General features: G+C 43.4%; 1 protein-coding gene across 1 annotated transcript in view; it reads right to left on the bottom strand.

Annotated features, from left to right (window-relative positions):
• The window catches only part of LOC132219304 (leucine-rich repeat-containing protein 37B-like), a 63,001-nt gene that overhangs the window by 23,537 nt on the left and 15,333 nt on the right, over positions 1-24,131 (bottom strand). The window contains exons 3-6 of the mRNA XM_059671675.1: positions 12,190-12,261; positions 7,918-7,989; positions 3,615-3,686; positions 2,892-2,972 (exon numbers count right to left, since the gene is read on the bottom strand). Coding sequence (XP_059527658.1) covers positions 2,892-2,972; positions 3,615-3,686; positions 7,918-7,989; positions 12,190-12,261 — 297 coding nt within the window. The remainder of the gene's footprint in view (positions 1-2,891; positions 2,973-3,614; positions 3,687-7,917; positions 7,990-12,189; positions 12,262-24,131) is intronic.

Raw genomic sequence — 24,131 nt, 5'->3', positions numbered from 1 at the left:
GAATAAGATGCAGTTGGAAGAAGGAGTCTCATCATAGCTGCTGGGTATGACAATCTCAAAACTTTTGAACCATTACAAATAAAACCACCACCCTAAATCATCCCAAAGGATAGTAATTTTTATCTTCAGTGCTTATGCCTTCTGGAATCTAAAAAGGAGCTGCCAGGATTTCAGTACCTAACAAAACCTGATGACAATACACATAGTGTCCTGTATGCTCACAGCTATCTAAAGGGAACCAATCAATGCTAGTTGAACAAGGGAGCATTAGGGTGTCTATGTGACCACAGCTCAATTTGCCTTCATAGTGTGGACTGACATACCGCACTGATATTCTCAACAGTGGGGGAAATATTTCAATAGGGATAGGCTTGGATTTTCCTTTTTCTCTCTTACTGATTATGTTCGTGGCACAATATTGATGAAACACAGACACGCAGCATGTGAATGTGCTCCACCTGGGTAAGCTATAGCCTTTCTATATTGTAGAGTCCTTCATTTTCTAAAATCATGGAGCTTGTATTTTTAGAATAAATGAACTAAAAGAAGTTTTAAAAATAAGCCATCAGTCTGGACCTATGTAGGTGAATGAAGGAGAAGCACTTTAAAGTCAGAAAAAATAAGTAGATTTAACATTTAGGATTATCAACCACTGCTAGTTTTCCATAATATATTTCATTCCTGATTTTATCTGAAAGGAATAGGCTTATGACTACCATTCAAAAAGTGTTACTTTATTAATACACTCAGCATGTCTCTGAGGTGGATTTCAGATCCAAAATGGACAATTACCACACTGTTAATTTGTTTATTCAGTGTCTGTCAATAACAGATTTCACTCAATAAACTTACTGAAATATAATTACCTGAAAACCAGGGGTGAATCAAGGTTTTGTGGAGACTGAACCTCATCTGTTTTTGGAAATCCTAATAAAAATATGCAAAATTGTGAATATGAAAAGTGATAGGCCCCTCCAACTTGCTAGAACTTGGAAGGGACTTATGCAAGTGAAGAACCCTGAAGCTTAAGCTTCATTCAATTCATGATAAAACCATCTCACACTTATTACAAACTTATTTATTGCAGGGGAAAATATTCTTTCAACTTATAAAAACACCAGCAATATATTATATAGATGATAAAATGACTTGGGAAAAGATGCAATTTAGTTTATATCTCACTATGGCAAATGTTTCCTGAAGCAAGTTTGTTTTGTCCATAAGATTTGGCCCAAAACAAAGGAGCCCAGCCTCCAGCACACACTTATGGTTTCTGACAACCTTTTGAAAGTACTATGAGTTAGTTTTAGAACTACAGCTCTATTCAGATCACAAGATAGGGGTATTAATTTATTTCTAACATCAGCTAGCTCTGATTCTTTCATTAACTTTTCTGTCATTTAAGATGAACCCAGAAACTCAAGATAAACAAATTGGTGCCTACTCTGTTACAAACCTTTTTTGACACATCACCCAGTCCCCGTTTTGTCTCCCTCCTATCCTGTTACCCTGCTGTAAAGATGCTGGCAAGGCTCTCGTATGTTTTCCCATCAACATCCACCTTACTCCTTCCAGTATCAAGTTCTTGGGGATAAAGTCCCTGTCCAATTCTTCTTTGTACCCCCAGCAATTAGTACATGCTGACACTGTTTCTGAATTTTTTTCAACTGTGATTCCACAATTTTGTTTGTTTGTTCCCCCCTGTACTACCTTCATAACTATAGTGAAACTCAGATTGTTATAGGAGACTATCAGTATTACACAATGCTTAGTAAAGGTGGTGAGTTTTCGACATTGTATCGACGCTACCAAAACCTCTTGGTGTAGGGACGTAATGAGCGTGCTCTCTAATGCATTGACCAAAGGAAAACTGGCTGTCAGTGCTCTTTCCCCAAGTGAGGCATCATCAAATCAATGAGAGAAGATGGAGGCCGCTACAGATGGGCATCTGCAGGAACTGTCAATCCAGCTTGGCACACCCTGAACACCCACATCTAACCCGAAATGAACTGTGTGAAATTGGATTTCTATACCACAAGACAGTAAGACAGTCTTTTCCAAGGACAAGATTGGAAGACAATATTCATCTTGAGTCTAAAATCCTTTCCAGGCCACTGAACATACCCACTATGATTTGCTTGTGTCACAGAGAAATCACAGAAGTTTCTAGCTGAAAGGGAATAAAACCCATACTTCTAACTGAGGAGTAGTCAGGAAAGAAATTGGAATGAGGCTACAGCTATGTATTTTCTTTATGAATATTTTTTCACACCACAACGTAAATAGCATATTCTCCCTTACTTCAAAGATTCCCATTGCCACAGGCAATTCACTTCAGAGGTACAGAGGTTCTGAAAAATAATGTTCTAATTGGGAAGAGCTGTGCCCTGTGGCAGCTTTTTAGGAATTCTTTCTGCTTTACCATTTGAGAGACTCGTGAGGAAGCATCCACATCTTTTGCTCCCTGGAGAACTCTGAACGAAACTTAATTCTTGCAGTTCTATGTTGCATACATATGAACAGTTAGGAACTTTGCACATGAGCAGGAATCAAAGTCAAATTCAGAAGTGGAATTTCAAGGATCATTCATATATCAGAGCAGAAGCAATACCGGGATTCCCATGACAGTGATACTTTGAATGTTATGTGCTTGGTGCCCTATATTGCACATGCCAAAGGTTAGTTCTGGAGAAAGCAGAGCATGCCATATATGAGTTAGACAAGTCTCTTGACCTCTTTGTACCTTAGTTTCCTCATTTGGAAAAAAAAGAAGGGCTCTTAAGCCATACTTTTCAAAAAGAGTTCAAACTGAGCTTATGCCCAGCCAACCAATCACTGTAAGATGTTTTTACACATAGCTTTCTCATGTGTTCATCTTCTATTTCACTTACAACTTGTGTAAAAACTGCATTCCATGTGAGGCCTGAAATGTTCCAAAGTTCACTTTTGTGATTGAATTGCAACCAAGATTTCTACAAAAGAAAGACACAAGCAAAAGAAGAGAGAAAAATAATTCTTTCAGATCATTTAGCTTTTAGCAGTAATTTTAATTTATATATGATAAAACCATAATTATCCCACTGTACACTAAATAAATCTCACTGTGAGAGATATTTGCTTATGATTTATGCTTTCATGTTTATACATGCTGTGCATTATATACAAAACAGTAAGGGCTCAAGAAATAATTAATTGATCCTTCTCTAGAATAGGGATACACAACTTCAACACTATTGACATTTTGGGCTAGATAATTTTTTATTATGGGGGGGGTTGTCCTATGCCTTATAGTATGTTGAACAACAACTCTAGCCTCTACCCACTAAATGCCAGTAGCAAATCTACAGTTCTGACAACTAAAACTCTCTTTGGCTATTGCCAACTGCCCTGGTACAAAATCACCCTGGTTGAGAACCACTGCTATAGAATGGTTCATTCTGAATGTGAGAGAATTCTCACACTAATCTGTACTAGAAACAAAAAGGATTTGCTACATAACTTTAGTAGCTTTCTACTAATAAAATTTTAATCTTACTTCAAAATAAATAACAAAGAGGTTTACAGTTAAATTTTATAAAATTTCTAAACACAATGAAGTTATATTTATAACTTACATATACTGTAAAAAAGGTAGTGATTCAAACGCATTCCTTTCAATAAATTCTATTTTATTGCAGGATAAGTCTCTAGAAAAAGAAAATAATGCCTCAATTAGCTATTGGATATCTAACTAGTAGGAATAACTGGTAGAGGTTAGAATAATATTGAATACGCAGCTTTAGTCTAAACTCTAAACCTTAAGAATTATAATTTGAACCATCCAGAGCCCCTTACACTGCCCTCATCTCTCTTGAGTCTCACCTTCATGATCTTCATAAATACAACATAAACTACAGATCTTGATAGATTTTGAAGGAAATCTTTCCTGAGATCAGAAGGATTGACTAGAGGACCATTTGTGGTCACATAAAATTTAGATTATGAGCTCAAAGTTTATATCTTCATGTATATTTATAAATGTCTAACATTAAAAGAAATAGTCTCACATCTACACACCTTCCTGGCTTCGTTCTGTTTTTCTAGGCAAATTCAATACCAGAAGGAATAAAAGACATCTTTTCATATAACTTGAAAGGAAGTGACTGCTCTAATTAATACAGAACTTTGAACTAATTCTGAATGATACTTTCTATTATATTAATAGAAATTCATTTCTTATTTTACATTGCTTTAATACCTATGAATTTAATTGCTTCAGTTGTACAGTGGTGGGACAACAGAAAACAACATGGTACTGGATTTTTATTTGAAAACACCATCTCTTGTCTATAATTGACAGTCTTATTTCCATTGATTCCACTTTAGTCCCTCACTTTCTCCTGGATGGGTATAACTGTCTTTTGACTCATGTTTCCATCTATAATCTCCCCCTTGCTAAACCATCCTGCACACAGTCACCAGATTAACACTCCAGAAGCGGTTCTCAAATACCAGCCAGCATAACTTGGGAACTTATTGAAGATGCACATCTCAGTCTGACTCTGGATTGATGAATTAGTAACTGGGGGTGCAGCTTGAGTTTTAAAAAAGCCCTCCAAGTGACTGTTGTAGGCTAAAGTTTCTCCTCGAGCAATGCTGTGATAACGTGGTACTTGGCATTCAAAGTACTAGAAGATCTGGCTCTAATCTCCTACTCTCCCTCCTTGCACTCTACAGCTACTCAAGATATTTTTCCTGTATGTTGCCTCTCCCCAGGCTCCTTTTGTGAGCTAATTTCATCCAAGATGTCTGTCTGATGATCCCAAAGCGCCGACAAGGTCCTGTTCAAACAGCTCTGCTCTACTAACATCTTTGCTGGCCCATCTTGAAGTCTCTTTTCCCTCTGTTCTGACCAAAACAACCTTATCTCTCATTGTCCATATCCAGGTCTTCTTTTTAATACAGTTATGTTTGTATCCTACTTCCTCTGAGCATAAACTCCTTTAAAGTATCGACTGGGTCTTTCTCTGCATTGTCTACTGACACGTGAACAGGTATAACTCAAATATTTATAGAATAAACAAATAGCTGGGAAGTAGAGGGAAAAAATGACTTTTAAAAGAAATGTAGTTTTGGCCCTAACCGGTTTGGCTCAGTCAATAGAGTGTCAGCTTGCAGAACAAAGGGTCCTGGGTCAATTCCAGTCAAGGCATGTACCTTGGTTGCAGGCTCCTCTCTGGCCTGGGCCCTGGTCAGGGCTCATGCAGGAGGCAACCAATCGATGTGTTTCTCTCACATTGATGCTTCTCTCTGTCTTGCCCTCTCTCTTCCACTCCCCCTAAAAATCAATGGAAAAATATTCTTGGGTGAGGATTACCAAAAACCAAAAACAAAACAAACAAAAAAAGAAATGTAGTTTTATTATTTCACTAGAGGCCCGGTGCACGAAATTCGTGCACTGGGTGTGTGTTGGGGGGAGGAGTGTCCCTCAGCCCAGCCTGCCCCTTCACACATACTGGGAGCCCTCAGGCGTTGACCCCCATCACCCTCCAATCGCAGGATCGGCCCCTTGCCCAGGCCTTATGCCTCCGCCAGAGGTGTCAGGCTTGGACAGGGGACCCCCATCTCCCCCTGATCACTGGCTCTGGCCCCCGCCCAGGCCTGAGGCCTCTGGCCCAGGAATCATGCCTGGGCAGGGGACCCCCATCTCCCTCTGATCGCTTGCTCCACCCCCTGCCCAAGCCTGACGCCTCTGACCCAGGCTTCAGGCCTGGGCAAGGGGACCATCATATCCCCCTAATCCCCGGCTCCTCCCCCGGCCCAGGCCTGATGCCTGGGCCAGAGGAGTTGACCCTCATCACCCTCCGATCATCAATCACCGGATCGGCCCCTTGACCAGGCCTGAGGCCTCCGGCAGAGGCGTCAGGCCTGGGCAGGGGACCCCCAGCTCCCCGCGGTTGCAGGCTCCGCCCCTGCCCAGGCCTAACACCTCTGGGTTAGGCGTGCGGCCCGGGCAGCAGGGACCCGCAGTGGCAGTGGCCCTGCGATCGTGGGCTCCGCTTTAGGCCCAGGCAAGGGACCCCTAGCTCCTGGGAATGCCAGCTTCGACCGTGCCCAGCTCCCATCCCTGGCTCCAACCCTACTTCCTGCTATCACTGGCCAGGGCGGCAAAGGCACCTGATTCTCCGATCATGGCTGGGGGGCAGGGCAAAGGCGGCCCCAGGGCCGCCTTTGCCCTGCCCCCCAGCTCTTAGCTCCCCCCTGGGTTTCCGATTACTGTCAGAGGCAGGTGGCTTCTTCCTGCTTTCCCTTTCGCCTCCCTGCATTGTGCCTACATATGCAAATTAACCGCCATCTTCTTGGCAGTTAACTGCCAATCTTAGTTGGCAGTTAATTTGCATATAGCCCTGATTAGCCAATGAAAAGGGTATCATCGTACGCCAATTACCATTTTTCTCTTTTATTAGGTAGGATGGCTCCCTCTTGTGTGCCACTGCAGCACATTGTCTTCCATTTAGTACTTGTGCTCTATGGTTTGAGTGAGATCATGAATTACTAGAAGGGTAGGAACCCTGAAGTACCTATCTTTGTGTCTATAGTACTAGTAAAGTGCTTGGAAAATTCTTTTTTGGCTTGCTTATTCATTGGCATTTTTTAGTATTTGGGAATACTTATGCTAGCATGAAATCGTTAGCTTACAAAGTATTTCACAGTAGAAATAATGAATGACCTAACTTATTAAGCAGTTATTTACTTCATTTTATTTCCTCCAAACCGTTTATAACGTTTGGAAGCGAGATGGCAGAGACACCCAAGAAGACCAATACAAAAGTGGATGTCCCTCTGAAGCTTGAAAGGTTTGATAATACAAATGACTATTTTGAGTGCTATGTGAGGCTCTTTATACCTACTTCACTAAGCATTCTACATTTTCAAAAAGAATCCACTTGCTAAAGAGTATTAATGACATACAAAACTTTAAGTGCCATGGACCAAGAATCATAATTGAACTTTTATAGCAAAGAGGATCTCTTTATTTTTAAGTAAATAGAATTACTAGGCAAGTATTTCTTCCTTGACAAGGAGGCTGGAGAGGTTTTTATATTAAAATTAGTGAAATTAGGGACATTTCTGATATGCTTATTTAGTGTAGTCATTTGTAACAATACCACTTAACCATCATTTTAAACATTTATTTTTAGTATTTGTATAACACTTCCTGCATTGAAATCCTCAACACCAATTTGCTTTCTTGGTAACTTAATATGTTCTTAATAATATTGTTTACATAATTCATCAGCTTAAACATTTAATGTGTAAATGTTAATCTCATTTAGATTAAATTATCAAAAAAATCTGGTTAATGGCATTCAAATTAATGTAAATGTTCTATATTTTCTTGTCCTATAGGAGACAATTTGAGGTTAAGTTGAATTCCTCTCATTTTACTAAATCAATATTTTAAAAACTTTTCTGTAAAGGCCAGACAGTAAGGCTTTGCAAGCCCCGGACAGTCTGTCACGCATACAGTATTCCTCTTTTTTTCTTTTCTTTTACAGGCCTTCAAAAGTGTAAAAATCATTCTTAACTTATGTGCTCTAAGAAACACACAAACATAGGCCTAATATAATCCATGGTCTCTAAACTAAATATAAATATAAGCAGATGGTATATGAACACTTATATAAAAAAGTGCATATGGGTGTGTTACTCAGACCTCATTACCACTTTTACTCAATAATTATCTATATCTTGTCTATATGATTATAAAATGAAAATATGTAAGAGATATTAAATGCTAGAAATGGGCTGGAGCCCAACAAAGACTTACAGAATTTTATTGTTGGGAGAAATTGTAGAGATTATCTTATTTGAACCCCTTATTTATTTTATAGATAATATAACTAAAAAACTCATAAATAAAAACAATTAACTTACAAATACTGGAGGGAAAACAGGCCTTCAAATGAATCCTTACGTAATTCTCTCAAATTATTTCCACTGAGATTTCTGAAAAATGAAAAGGTTATTTCTGGGTCAAAATGCAAAGTAACTACAACTATTTACTGCACAGAAATATATATGGGGAAACATGGGTAATGGTGCCCACGAAATACCCTAATTTTTATTTAATTGAAGGAAGATAATCTGTTTTATTTTCAAACCTTTCTTCTCATGTTTTTGTGCAAACAATAGGCCATTCTAGAATTGATTCACTTTCCTTCCTCAGCTTTCTGTCTATCCAAAGAACTTATCAATACCTGAAATTATATCTATGTATTTATTATATTTATATATTTTTTCATATTATACATTTGCAAACCCCTTGAGAACTGGCATAATTTGTCTACGTTGTTCTTGGGCCTGGAATCTTGGCACATAAAACAGTTCCTGGCACATAGCAGATGTTCCATAAGTACTTTTTCCATGATTTCAGAAAATGACAAACATCATTTTCAGTCTACTACTTTTATTTAAAACAAATCATTCATTTACCATCACTCATGAGAGTAATTACAACTTTATGGGCAAGGAAATGTCTTTCTGCTCCCCTAAATGTGTGACTCTTAATCTTTGGAGATAAGAGCCCTGTGAGAATTTTCATAAAATCTATGGACCTTTTGCCTAGAAAACTGCACCTTCTTATATACATGCAAAAGTGTGCATGTAATTTCCATTTGTTGATTATCCCTTTAGGGCAGAGGTCAGTGAATAGGATTGAATTCAGGGGGCCAAACCTGAATGAGGAATACAATTACATTTCTATTTTCACAAACCTCTACCTAAAATTAGCATTGCCTTGCATTGTGAATTTAGGCAACAGACCATAGATTAGCAGTATGGTAGTTCAATGGGTCTCCAATAAAGATATTTTCGTATAATAAATTTTCACATATTTTTTGCAGATATCTCAAAATATCATTTATTAATTCTCATCACTACCTTGAAGCTATAACAGTTATTAGACCAACCACTGCGCTTGTTATTTAATATGTTAAGAGAAGCAGATTTGCCCTGGCTGGTTGCTCAGTGGTTAGAGCATCGGCCCACAGACCAAAGGGCATGTATCTCAGTTGCAGATTCAATCCTTGGGCCCAATGTGAGCAGGTGGCAGTTAATCAATGTGCCTCTCTCATGTGGATTTTTTTTTTTCTTTCTCTCCCCCCGCCCCCCACCTCCCTCCTTTCCACCCTCTCAAAAAAAAAATCTATAGAAAAAATATCTCTGGGTGAGGATTAAATAAAAAAATTAAAAAGAGAAGTGAATTTATTAATAATCTTTTAAAAATATTTTGAAATCTACATTCCAATAATAGGTTTACTATATTTTCCTATATATTTTAACTAAGAACATAGACTTCTGCAGATCACCAGAGATATATGGGGGGGGGGGGGAAGGTTAAGAAATCATGCACTGCCTCTAGCTGGTTTGGCTCAGTGGATAGAGCGTCAGACTGCAGACTGAAGGGTTCCAGGTTTGATTCTGGTCTGGGCACATGCCTGGATTACAGGGTCAGCCCCCAGTGTAGGGCATGCAGGAGGTAGCCGATCAGTGATTCTCTCTCATCATTGATGTTTCTATCTCTCTCTCCCTCTCTGAATCAACAAAAATATATTTTAAAAAATGAAATCATGCACTGGGGGTCCATTGACCCTAAGTTAGGAACCTCTCCCTTATAAAGAATAAATCTCAAGCTGACTTAGAAAGCTTCAAACCTTATGAGAGTCATGTTATTGTGTATCAACTCCCAAACACAAGTTTTTTCAAAATTAATGTTTAAAGTTCAATTTATTAAAAAAAATATGTAATGTAGGTTCTTATGGCTCAAAATTCCAAAGGAATATGGTACACAATCCAATGTGTTTTCTCCTAGATCAGCGGTTCTCAACCTGTGGGTCGTGACCCCTTTGGCAGTCGAACGACCCTTTCACAGGGGTCGCCTAAGACCATCTGCATATCAGATATTTACATTACGATTCATAACAGTAGTAACATTACAGTTATGAAGTAGCAACGAAAATAATTTTGTGGTTGGGTCACAACATGAGGAACTGAATTTAAAGGGCCAGAAGGTTGAGAACCACTGTGACCTAGATCATCTTTCAGACTACCCCACTCCCTCTACTCCTTAAAGGAAACGAATGTCATTTTTTTCTTGTGCCGAATGACTTTCATTTTAATTACCAGATACTATCACGGAAAAAATAAACTATACATAGTTTCAAAAAATTCACATTAAAAACAACAACTGCCTGGTTCTTTTTTCCCCACCTTACCAATAAGATATCAGACTAAGGAAGGAATCTTTTAGGGTGCTCAAAAACCCTGTTTTTAGATTACTATGACTATTATGTCTTTTGTTATTAATTGAGAAGTTATTTATGACATCAATTTGAACTAATAATATGACACACAAACTATCTTGGAAATGTCAGTTAATTCCTTGGAATGTAAATACTTCTTCCCAAATCACTTATGTGCCTAACCGGACTTTTCTACACGTCAATAAATAAAGATAAACAAAAGAAAAATGGGCAAAAAAGAACAAGACAAATTCAGAGGAGAAATAGAAATGTTCAATAAATATATAAAGATACTTAAATTCGCAAGTAATCAAAAAATTCAAATTTAGACAGGACCGTTTTATTCACCCATTAAATCAGCCAAAAAATAGAGTGGTAGGAAGGTAGAGGGAAATATGCTGTTGTGGCCCACTGACTAGAGTGTAACTTGGCACAACTTCTTTGAGGCAATTAAATTGTGATATCAATATAGTCTTCACCCCAATAATTCCATTTCTAAATATCTATTCTGCATAATACCAGCCCATGTTCCAAAAAATGCATGTACGAGAATGTTTGTTGCAGCAATACATGTAACAAGAAAATTGGACATAATCTAGACATCCATCAATAGAGGGATTATTAAACTATGGAATGTTATTTAGAAGCTTAAATGAATTGGGTTACCCTGTACGTACCAAGAAGGAAACATGTCTAAGATATATTGTGAGGTGAAAGAATCAAGTGGTAGTATGTTACCATTTATGTTTAAAAAATGTAAAAATCACACAACATACCTATTTTGCTATTTGTAAATATGTATGTAGGCAAATGTGTGGGAAAAGGTCTGTAAGGAAATACAGTAAACATAGAGTAGCAGTTGCCTTAGGGTGGTGGATGAGGGCACAAGCAGGGTTTTCACTATACCTGCTATTTCATTTTTATATATTGAGAAAACTAGAGGCCTGATGCACAAAATTTGTGCATGGCAGGGGGGAGGGTCCCTTAGCCTAGTCTGCACCCTCTCCAATCCAGGACCCCTCAGGGGATGTCCAATCGCCTCTCGCAATCTGGGACCACTGGCTCCTAACCACTCGTCTGCCTGCCTGCCTGATTGCCTCTAACCCCTCTGCCTGCCTGCCTGATCACCCCTAACCACCTCTGCCTGCCTGCCTGATTGCTCCTAACTGCTCCCCTACTGGCCTGATCTCCCCTAACTGCTCTGCCTTGCCCCACACCTGGGACCCAGGATTCTCTCCTCTGCCGGTCACAGGCACCCGGGACCAGGACTTCCCTCCAGCTGGCCGGCCGCAGGGACCCAGGACCCGGGTCAGCTTCACCTGGGCTGGCCACAGCTGCAGGGGTCCGTGGGCGGGTGGCTTCGCCCGGGCCACAGCCGCAGGTGCTGGTGCCCGGGACTGCGGGGTGGGTGGCTTGTCCCTCTTCCGGGCCACAGGCGCAGGTGGAGGCACAGCCATTGGCGCCCAGGATCGCAGGCAGGTGGCTTGTCCCTCTCCCAGGCCGCAGGTGCAGGCACAGCTGTTGGCGCCCGGGACCGCAGGGCATGCGGCTTGTCCCTCTCCTGGGCTGCAGCCTAGCTGGTCCCATTCCTCTCTCCCCACTGTTGAGTGTCTGAGCCATTGTTGCATGACGGTGTGACAACCATTTGAATATTAGCTCTTTATTATATGGGATAATCATGTATTACTTGTTATAATGGAAAATAAGTTTAAATTGACTCTGATTTTAAAGAGGGCCTACCAAAATAATTTTTAAAAGAAACAGAATTGCAATCAATAGACGTTGATTTGGGATATGAAGGGGGAAATACCTTTCCTCAGACCTATTGACCTCAAAATTCTGGACCAAGAAGGATCGTACAATGCAGTTAGTTTTTTAAATTCATTTTTGGAGAGAATATACTCACAGTTTCTCAACCAAATGGTATGACTTCCACGTATCTTTACCAATGTAAGAAATGGCATTTCCTTGCAAGTTTCTGTGAAGAAATACAGTTAATATGAATAGCTAAGAAATGAGTGAACAGAATAAATAAAACAATCATGGCAACCTTATGGGGAATATTCAAATGTAGAAAACACCAGCTTTCTAATTTCCACAGCTCTCAGCTTCCCAGTTTGCACAATTAATAAAGACATAATGTGGGGCCACTGGCACACTGAGGCATCTCCTCAGAACTTGAACTGTTTTTCTTGGATAGGTAATGCCAGTTAATTACTTTGAATACATTTCCTTTTCCAAAATTACTTGTGTCTAAAATGACTCCTGCAAGTTATGAGAAAATAATAATTCAACAGGAAAATGGCAAAAAATTATCATTTTAAGAAAATAAATGTAAAGAAACCTTATGCCAGGCCACAGGAAAGCATTGGCTTAGTGCTCTCTTTGGAAATCTCTCCAGGTGTTGGGAGGATAAGGGCAATTAGAAATGAGAGGACTAGTATGGACATAGGCATATTTGACAGGGAAAAGCACAAATCACTGAGCAAGGAGTAAAGTATTACCTCCTTAGAGGGAAAATACAAAAAGAAGAGAGAGAGAGAGATTGGAAGGATAGACACACACCAAAATAGTAACAGGAGTGGTAGAAAGGGTTGCGTGGGATTTTCACATTATATCCTTTAATACTTCTGTGACATTTAAAAACAAAACAGTAAGAATGCGTCTGTGAATTGCAAGTGTTTTTTTTTTAAAAAGCTGTTAAATTCCTGAGGTTCAGTTTCAAACACTAACTCTGTGGATGGCTTTGCATCTTTACCTTTAGCTTTTCCTCGTCCCTCAGCAACAACTTACCTATTCAGTTTACAGACACATTTTTCAGGAAGTCTGTCTGCCCCTCTGCCCAGTGGACATCTCCACTCAAGCAGAAGCCTTCTTGTGTATGCTCACCAATGAAAGAAGCCCAAACTGAGCTCACCTCCTCAAACTGGCTCTCTTTCCCAACTGCTGTATGTCCACCTGTCATACCACCATCATTCTCCTCATCAACCAGGAGAGAAATTTTCCAGGGTCATATTTGAACTTTCTCTTTCCTGTACATCCATCCCTCACTCCAGTCAGTTACTAAACCTTGTCAGTCCGTCCTTTATAGTGTTCCGAGGATTTTCTTTCTACTCCTATCACAACTACTCTGATTCAGTGTGTTCTCACTGGACTCCTAGAGTATTCTATTTGGTCTCCTTCTGAGTCAAGATTTCCTCTCTGGATCACTCTACCTATGGAATCTAAAATAATCCTTTTTGTGGTTCTTTTCTTAAGAGAGAAGAAGGAAGAGGGATAGAGAGATAGGAACACCAGTGAGAGAGAAACATCATGGATCGGCTGACTCCTGCATGTCCCCCATCAGGGATCAAGATAGGCCCTAACTGGGAATCGAACCAGTGACCTCTTGGTTCCTGGGTTGATGCTCAACCACTGAACAACACAGGCGGGACAATCCTCTTATTTTACTCATTTGTCTCTTTTACTTCAAAATTTTCAGTGGGTCTCCTTATCTCAATGTAACTTCCAGACCTCTAGAGCTGATAGTCAAGAGTTTTCTTAATCATATTTTTCACTGCTTCCTAAACCAATTCTTTATAACCAGACTGGTCTATTAAGTCCTGATCACTCCTGCAGCCATGCCTCTGTCTAGACCAGCAGTTCTCAACATGTGGGTCGCGACCCTTTTGGCGGTCAAACGACCCTTTCACAGGGGTCGCCTAAGACCATCCTGCATATCAGATATATTACGATTCATAACAGTAGCAACATTACAGTTATGAAATAGCAACGAAAATAATTTTATGGTTGGGTCACAACATGGGGAACTGTATTTATAGGGCCAGAAGGTTGAGAACTACTGGTCTAGACTGTACTCACTAATTTTTCTCTATTTACCAAACTATAGCCACCCTTCAAATCCCAGCTAAAGTTCTAGCTTATCCATGCAGCTTTCCCTAACTTCCACACCCCAGTAACTGCAGATTCTGTTGAATTACAGCACCTCTAGCCTTTATTTCTTTTAGAACTTCATTATATATCACTTCATTTTTTATGCACATTGACTTTCTTCCCACCTACCACTGTCATGTTCCAGAGATAATGTCATACTTCTGTGGCTCCCACAGTACTTAGACCTAGGTTGGACACAAAATGGGTGATTTATATTGAAAGCCAGGGGGCAAAGATGAGTTCTGGATATGACTGAGGGATCAAGAATAATAGCTAACACATACATATGTTAGGCACTTATACAAGTACTTTACATATATTAACTCATTCAAAACTCAAAACAATACTAAAGTTGGTAACTATCCTAATCTTCATTTTAAAGTTGTGGAAATTGAGCCCCAAGACTAATAAATGGCATACCTGGCTCTAGAGTCTAGACTCTCCTCTTAACCACTTTATTGTATCACCACCAGTAAGATTGGAAGAGGGCCATGTTGCTGTAAAAAGGATGAAGCAAAAGTGGGAGGACAGCAGAGGTTAAGGAATGAAATGATGGGGCTAAAAATATGGATAAGGAATCGACAATTACAAGTAAAAGACTGGTTAAGGGGGAACAATCATATTAAGGAGAATAAAGATAAGGAATAGTTATCAAACGAAGATAAAACCAGAAAGTCCGTCAAAGTGGGTTGGGGGAGATGAGGAAGGCCCAGGAAGACCTCAAGGAAAAGGCTGCCATGTCAGCCAAGATGCAGAGATTAAGTGAGGAAAGGCAATTCTTACAAGATGGTGAAGGTGCCGTTGTAGATGCCGGGCTCTGACACAGGCACTTTGTTGAGCTTCTGATTTGTGCCAAAACCAATACACGACAGTGTCCCAGTACTGCAGGTACAGATCTCACATATGTTCATGGTGGCACTCTGTTCAGTAATTGGAGGTACCATCTCATATGAGTCTAGTTGCTGAGTTTTGGCAACTTCCATGTCAAAAGATAGAGCTGAGACCTCAGACAAGGTTGGCTGCAGAGCCTGAACGGGCTCTGAATATGGAAGTGTGATTTCGGGGTGCTTTGGAGGAGCATCAGTTACCAAAGTTGGTTCTGGGGTGATGGTGAGTCCCAGGTCCAAATGTGGAAAGGTTGACTGTTGAGTCTGAACAGGCCGTGGACGTGGAACTGTCACCGCAGAGTGCTTTGGAGGAGCTGTAGTCTGCTGCAGGATGTCAGCCTGTGAAATAGGCTGAGCTGGGATCTCCTGCTGGTATGGAGGGTTGATATTTTCAGTTGGCCTGGGAGGGTAAAAAGAGACCTCCTTGTCAGTTGCAGGTGGCTCATTCTTCTTAGGGGTCTTTGGCTTTATCAAAATCCCCAGATCCACATCATCAACACTGATAGACAACACTTGATGCTGAATTTTACCCCAATCTGGAAGTGAAGATATTGCTTCGTGATTTACTGAAGGTTGAGCTTCAACATCCACAGTGGATTCTGGGAGTTGACCTTGACCCTTCAGATGGACTGAAGAAGTTTGTGTACTGGCAAGAGACACAGGAGGCAGAGCGGAGCTCTTTGAAGATTGAACATATTCAGGGTAGGGTTGCTGCTTATCTTGATCTCCGTGGTGGTCGAACACAATCAAAGGCTCATGGGACACAGCAGACTGAGTTGAGGCTTCTTGTTGGGTTGGAAGCTGAGTTGAAGCCTCCTGAGGGTTCGGAGAAGGTTCTGTTTTCTCAGGGGCCTCTGCAAGTACATGGTCGACAGAAGGAAGTTCAAGGTTTGCAGGATTTTGCTGATTCCAAGACCAGGGCTCGGTAGGTCCCAGGGGGATGGAGGTCAGCAGGCTAGAGTCCACGGCCAACTCCGGAATTGGAGCTGCCTGGACCTGCAGCCATAACAGCTGCCACAGGAACAGGAACCGTGGGGCCCACATGTGCAGCCCGGACATGGCAGGCAGAGGTCCGGGGCACAGTGAGCCACCAAGGCGAATGGGGCAAGGAGAGTGACCCAGAAGACTGGGCCACAACAGGTGATCCAAAAGAATGGAGCACAATAAGCGATCCAGGAGACTGGAGCACAAGGAGCGATCCAAAATACTGGGGCACGAACACGCAACCCAGATAAATGGGATGCAAGTACCCGCGCTGAGCAGGAGCCCAACAATTTGCAGCCATGTCACAATTGGCAGCCATGTCACAATTGGCAGCCTGTCCTGCACGTGCCCCTTAGCAACCAAGCACCCCTCCCCCACCTTAAGTTCTAACCTTTATTTAGGCAATCTTGATAATTCTTGGGCTGAAGTGAATATAGGAGGCCGCTAATTGATGTTTTTCTCTCTCTTTTTCTCTTTCTCCCCCTCCCTCCCTCCTTCAAATCAATAAACATATTCTCAGGTGAGGATAAAAAAAAAAAAAGAGTACAAAGGACTTGTGCCAATATGTTTAGCTAAATCAATGGCCTCCACGACTTATACACTGAAGCCATTTCTAAGCAATAGGGGTTAGAGAATGATAACAAATGCCTCTTGAACACACAACAAAATGTGCTCATCTTCTCTAGAGAAGCTTCCCTGACCTCTCCTCCAACTGTATCCTGCACCTCCCTCTGTGCTCCTACAGCTCCTGAGCTACCTCCATCATGTCACCTGTAACATACCTACTTGATCGCTTCCCCCACTGGAGAGTGAGCTCCTTGATGCAGAAAACATAGTATGCTTATCTCTGTGTACACAGTAGGTGTTTAATAAGTACTTGTTTAAAAAGGGTCCAGAGGCAGTCCAAACTATCAGTTTTAACGAGGGGGCGGGGGGGGGGGAATGATCGGTAACATAGACTCAGGATGTGAACTCTATTTAGCTAAGTGAAGTAAGAATGAACTGGGCATTCTCACACTCTACTCAAAATGGGATTCCCAAGCCCTAATGAGGTTTTAATTCCCCTCCTTCCCTGCCCTCAACCCCCATACCCAGTGGATTTACTGCAAGGGATACTATTCTAGGACTTAACTCTTTCCAGTTCAGGAATGTGAGACGTCACAGCAGGAGTCAACCCTGGTTCTAGGAAGCTCCAAATGCACTCTGTGGGTCACCCACCCTCTCACTGCAAGGAAACCTCTCACTTTCCCTGACTCAAGGTAATATAGAGGCTTCCCCTTCTATGCCTTCGACTGGTACTGTGCTCATAACTCCATTCTGGGCACTTTCACATCTATTGTCATTTTGTTCTCCCAGCCACTGGGAGCTGCAGGCAGGACTGGCAACTCCAGCAGTAATATGGCCTGGCAAAGGCCCTGCCTAGTACTTTTTATTCCCCCCAGCATATCCATATCCATGGTTTTATCTGGTCCCCATCTGTTTTGTATAGGATAGGAAGCAAAACCTAGAGAATTTAACAGACTTGATCAAAGTCACACAGGATGTGTGTTAAGACCTAAGATCTTCCAACTTCTGGTCCAAAGAGGACCAAACTTCCTTAAAAGGTATGACCTTCTGAGATGGAACATACAGGGAAACTCTGAAGGTACCAGACTCTCAAACAGACTATAAAGATGCTGAGGAGCGGGAAACAGAGGTGGCCAATCTTGACATTCTGTGTTCTCCTAGAAAGACAGTGCTGAGATGCATGAGTGTTGGGGAGAACATTGGGTGTTGGGGCCGAGAGCACTAGCCAGAAGAAGGTGGAATGTCTAGATCTAGAGAATTCTTTGCAAGCAACTCCTGAGACTGGAATTCCAAGGTGAGCTGGAACACATGATCATTTTGCCAAGATAATAAGCCAAAAAGAGGTAAATCCTTTGGGTTTTACCAATATAGTATCCAAGTCACTGGGGAAAGTGGGGCTGTAGATTGAAGAAACAAGTACACAATTATCCAAAGTGCAGGGTTCAGGATGGAGTCTGGAGGTCAGTGAACTGGTTGAAGTAGTTCATCATAGAGGCCACCCCTCAGCCAGCCAGCCCACACCTCTTAAAGTAGAAAAGGCCTTCAACCCCATCACAGCCTGTTCTTCGGCAGTCAAGGGTGGGGGGCAATGACTTCAGGGCAAGTTAAATTCCTGACAGAAGTTTAAAGTGTCACTAGTATTTGACGGGTTCAAGCAAACCTTCAGGGTTCTATATGAAGCATTTTACCTACTTCAAAAAGTGCTTTTATACCTGTTTCTAGCTCTTTCCAGGCTGGAACATCCAGTAAGAGAGGAAAATAAATCAGTAAACCATTATTGAGTACCTGCGATATGACAGGCACTATGAGAGGCAGGAGAAACATGCTTTGGAAAGTGGTGGTTAAGTATTAAGAAAGTCTTCCCCAAAATGTGATATCTGATTTTTATAAAAATTTATATTAGCTTCCTTTGTTTTCAACAGAAAATATACATGGCCACTGAACAAAATTTTTAAAAAATAATAAGAAAGCAAAAATTACTCAGCATTCTGAACATAAAAGTAGTTTTGTATTTTGCTATTACTATTTAATAGTCTTTCTTGAACTAGCATATCTTATCATCCTATATAATAAAGAGGTAATATGCAAATTAACACTCCCACCCTCATAAGATGGCTGCCTACGACCAGGCCGGCAGGGGGGTTAGTGAGGGACAACCACTGAACAGCAGGCTGCGTGGGGCGACCAGGCCTGCTGGGGGGTGGTTAGTGAGGGGAGACCAGGCCGGCAGGGCGAGCAGTTAGGGGTGATCAGGCTGGCAGAGGGGGGCAGTAAGAGGCGACTAGGCTGGCGGAGGGGGCAGTTAGGGGTGACCCTGCCAGCAGTGGGGGGCAGTTGGGGGTGACCAGACCGGCAGGGGAGGCAGTAAGAGGTAAGTAGGCTGGTGTGTGGGGGCAGTTAGGGGCAACCAAGCCATCGGGGGGGGGGGTGCAGTTGGGGGAGACCAGGTTGGCAGGGGGGAAAGTTGGGGACAATTAGGCTGGCAGGGGTGTAGTGAGGGGCAACTAGGCCAGCAGGGGGGGGGCAGTTGGGGGCAACCAGTATAGCAGGGGGTGGGCAGTCAGGGGCGACCAGGTCGGCAGAGAGGGGCAGTTGGGGGCAACCAGGCAGGCAGGGGGAAGGGAGGCAGTAAGGGGTGACCAGGCTGGCTGGGAGGGGCAGTTAGAAGTGGCCAGGCCGGCACAAAGGGGGCAGTTGGGGGTGACCTGGCCAGAAGGGTGGGCAGTTAGGGGTGACCAGGCAGGCAGGCAGGTGAGTGATTAGGAGTCAGTGGTCCAGGATTGTGAGAGGGATGTCCAATTGGAGAGGGTGCAGGCTGGCTGAGGGGACAACCCCCTGCATGAATTTTGTGCACCAGGCCTCTAGTTACTTTATATTCTTCCCTATTATTAAAAACTCAAGTTATTTAAAATTAGCATGCATGATATTTTATTTTATGGATACATCAAAATGTTATACCATCTATCCATATAAAAAGCCAGCAACTGGAACACCGTAACGACCGTAAGGACCTTAATGACTGGTCGCTATGACACCCACTGCAGCCAGCAAAGGCCCAATCGGGGGTGGTGCCAGCCAACCAACCTCCCAGGGCCCTTCCGGCCAGCTGGCACCACCCCTGATTGGCCTCTCCCACCCTGATTGAGGGTGGGTGGCTGGCCAACCCTCCCCCTACAGCCCTTCCCCCAGACCAGCCCCGCCCCCAATCAGCCTGCCCCACCACAATTGGCCCCCACAGTCCCTCCCCATGGCCGGCCCTGCCCCCAATCGGCCCCCCCACCCCAATCGGGGCTGGGGTCCGCTGGCCAATCACCCGTGGTCCCTCCTCTCAGCCAGCCCAGCCCTGACGGGCCCCAATTGGGGTGGGCCGGCTAGCCAACCTCCCGCAGTCTCCTCCTCCTGACAGGCCTGGCCCTGATCCACCCTGATTGGGGCTGGGTGGGCCGGATCCTACCCATGCACAAATTCGTGCACTGGGCCTCTGGTCTATATAATAAAAGCCTAAGCAACTGTTAGGGTGGAACGACCAGAACAACCAGTCGCTATGATGCGCACTGACCACCATGAGGCAGACACTCAATGCAGGAGCTGCCCCCTGGTGGTCAGTGCACTCCCACAGAGGGAGTGCCACTCAGCCAGAAGCTGGGCTCACAGCTGGCAAGCGCAGCACTGGTGGCAGGAGCCTCTTTATATGGATAGATGGCAGTGCTAAGGAGCAGCTAGCCAAGCACTAAGAAGCAGCAAGCAGGTGGGCGGTAAGTAGCAAGGGGTCCCAGACTATGAGAGGGATGTCCACCAAGGGGTCCCAAACTGCGAGAGGGTGCAGGCCAGGCTGAGGGACCCCCTTCCCCAGTGCACGAATTTCTAATCTACACTAATAAAAGACAAACATGCAAATTGGCCGTACCTTCGCTACGCCTTAAGCCACGCCCACCAGCCAATCAGAGCAACTATATGCAAATTAACTTAACCAAGATGGTGGCTGGCAGCCACGGAGCTGGAGCAAGCAGGAGGCTTGGTTGCCCCAATGATGGAGGAAGCCAACTTCCCACCTGCTGCAGCCGGCTCTGAGCTCCACTCAAAGCAACAAAGTTTCAATTACAGAAAGTAAATAAACCCGATACCTGCTTTCAGCTGGCCGTAGCCATGGAGCTGGAGCAAGCAGGAGGCTTTCCCTCCCGCCCACCCTGGCCAGCTCTGAGCTCCTCTCGAGGCTACAAAGTTTCATTTATAGAAGGTAAATAAATCCCAGAATAAAAAAAGAAAGAAAAAAAGGAGAGGCTGGGAGCTTCCGTAGCCAGGGGGCTTGGCCAGCCTGAAAACGGCCCTCAGCCCCTCACCCAGACTGGCTAGGTACCCCAGTGGGGACCCCCCACCCTAAAAGGGGTGTGACCAGCCTGCAAATAGCCATCAGCCCCTCACCCAGGCTGGCCAGGCACCCCAGCGGGACCCCCACCCTGATCTGGGACACCCTTCAGGGCAAACCAGCCAGCCCCCACCCATGCACCAGGCCTCTATCCTATATAATAAAAGGGTAATATGCTAACTGACCCTAACAGCAGAACGACTGGGAATGACTGGTCACTATGACACACACTGACCACCAGGGGGCAGATGCTTAATTTAGGAGCTGCGCCATGGTGGTCAGTGCGCTCCCACAGGGGGAGCTCTGCTCAGCCACAAGCCAGGCTGATGGCTACCAGCACAGCGGTGGTGGTGGGAGCCTCTCCCGCCTCCTCAGCAGCGCTAAGGATGTCCGACTGCAGCTTAGGCCTGCTCCCCGCTGGCAAGTGGACATCCCCCAAGGGCTGCCAGGCTGCCAGAGGGATGTCTGATTGCCAGCTTAGGCCCAATCCCCCAGGGAGCGGGCCTATGCCAGCAGGTGGTCATCCCCTGAGGGGTCCCAGACTGTGAGAGGGCACAGGCCAGGCTGGGGGACCCCCCACCCGAGTGCACAAATTTTTGTGCACTGGGCCTCTAGTAATTTATAATTAACCACTGCTACTTAGGTTGGTCCATTCAGGTTGTTCTAACTTCTCTATTGTAAATTCAGCTGAGCACTGGCCAGTGAGTCTCAGTTTGCTGAGCATCATCCCATGCACCGAAAGGTCACTGGTTAGATTCCTGGTTAGGGATGCATACACAGAGGCAACCAATCAATGTTTCTCTCTCACTTCAATGTTTCTTTCTCTCTCTCACTCCCCCTCTCCCTTCCTCTCTCTCTAAACAATCAATAAAAACATGTTCTAAATTGAGCTGAGATTGAAGGATGATTAGCCAGGAAAAGAGTGTGAGGATGGATTTACTCAAGCAAAGAACAAGAGGCATGTACTTTTTAAAAATTTATAAAACAGATTCATTGAAATATTCAGTAATAATGATAATAGTTCCTAACAAATAGCACTTACTATGACCCAGGGATGCTCTAATTCTTTTATAGATGTTAATGTATTTAATCCTACTAGAATTATCCTGTCACACATAAGGAAACTGCAGCACAGACAGGTAAATAACCCACAGAAGAACACACCACTAATACATCAGTGACATGGAAATGAGACCAAAAAGGTCTGGCTCCAGGGTGTACCAGTAAATAAATCAGAAAAGGAAAATGTGCTTATTTTAAATTTATGTTAAAAGCTTAACAACCAAAGTTTTATAATTATCATGTAAAGTATTTTTCAGCTTTTCATTTTGCATGTCTTTGAACACTGGAGTCTATGGGTTTGTCTCTCTTCCTTATAAAATTAAGGGAATGAAATAGTGATTTTCCATATTTGTTGTAAATATTAATCTCTGCAGGGGTCATGGGATGTATCTATGGTTATAGTATTTCCTTCTTCCCTGTGATTTACAAGAAGGGGAAATTGTGCCTTGCCAAATTGACACCTCATTCATAAAAAGCAGAAAAGAGATCTGTACTTTTGAGGAATTACATGGCATTCAGAGGGCTGAGTCTTGGTTTCCATGAAATTTGAAGGCAGTAAGGGATGTGGCCAAAGAGGGAGGCAGAAGTCAGGTCACAGAAGAGGAGCTTCCATTTCATGCTGGAGATGATGAAGAGTATTTGAAGGATTTTTCAACTGAAAGAGACAAGAGACTGATTTGGACTTTAGCAAAATCACTTTGGATGCTGTGCGATGATGGGACAGATTTGAGAGGGGCAAACTGGAAGAAAATCGAGTTGATAGGACACTCTTACAGATGTTGGGGAGAGAAATTACGAGGGCCTGACGTATGACTGGCAGTGGGAATGGTGAGAAGCAGATATACTTAATTTCAAACTGCAATCAAGTCACTGATTGAATACAGTAGTCCCCCTATCTGTGAGGGATATGTTCCAAGACCCCCAGTGGATGCCTAAAACCTATATTACTGAGCCCTATATATACTATGTTCTTTCCTATACCACATGCACACCTTTTCACTTAAAGGAAGCACTTGACAGCTTCTCTTTGGCATATTCCAATTGCCAAGGTCACCACTCTTGTACTTTGGAGCCATCATGAAGTAAAATAAGTGTTACTTGAACACAAGCACTGTGATACCAACAGTCAATATGATAATTGAGATGGCTACTAAGTGACTAACTGGCAGGTAGTGCATACAGCGTGGGTACACTGAGCCAAGACATGATTCAGGACAGTGTGCAATTTAAAACTCATAAATTGTTTACATATGAATTGTCCATTTAATATTTTGGACCACAATTGACCCTGGCTAACAGAAACCGAGGAAAGTAAAACCACAAATAAGGGGGGACTACAGTAGATGAAGGAGGTGAAGTGGAGGGATGAGCCAAGGGTGACTCCCAGGTTACTGGCTTGGAAGCTGGGTAGGAGGGAATGCCTTTTAGTGAGTGGGGAATAAAGAAGGAGCACAGGGACAAGGGGAAGGATCTAATCCAATGCCCACCTGTATGCTTTGATCCACTGTACACACACAGAGGAGCATGACAAGAACCCAAGATAGAGAAGCAGAGAGAAGGGGCTGCCTGGAGACACTGCCTCTCTAGGATGCTAGGAAGGGGTTCCCAGGACATTGTTTCTACCTGCCTGAAAGATGGAGCCAATTCTGCTGCAGCCTGACTCTGGGCCGCACCTGAAAAGAGGAGGATGAGGCTGGACCACACAGGGGCACTGTTATCCGTGAACCATCCATGGAGCCTCTGCTCTTGAAGGGAGAGAGCTGAGATTGACACCTGGGGAAATGAAACTACAGAGCCAGAAACTGAAGTGAAACCAACCCAGCAGGGCCAGGGCTTGGGAAGCAATGAGGAGGGGAGCAGAGCAGGACTAGGCAGTGATGTTACAGAACATGAATTGTTCAGCCAGAATTCCCTGTACTCATGGCTGGAGCACTCTGCTGGACTGACATGGGGCCTCAAAGAGGCTGGAATGAGTCAGAAAGCTAGGGCACAAATCCAGCTCCTCCATGCTGAGGATCCACCGGGTTGACTGCTGGCTACTTTCTGCCC

This window comes from Myotis daubentonii, chromosome 16, assembly GCF_963259705.1.
Source record: "Myotis daubentonii chromosome 16, mMyoDau2.1, whole genome shotgun sequence".
NCBI classification, from domain to species: domain Eukaryota; kingdom Metazoa; phylum Chordata; class Mammalia; order Chiroptera; family Vespertilionidae; genus Myotis; species Myotis daubentonii.
This window is presented reverse-complemented; position numbering and strand designations above follow the sequence as displayed.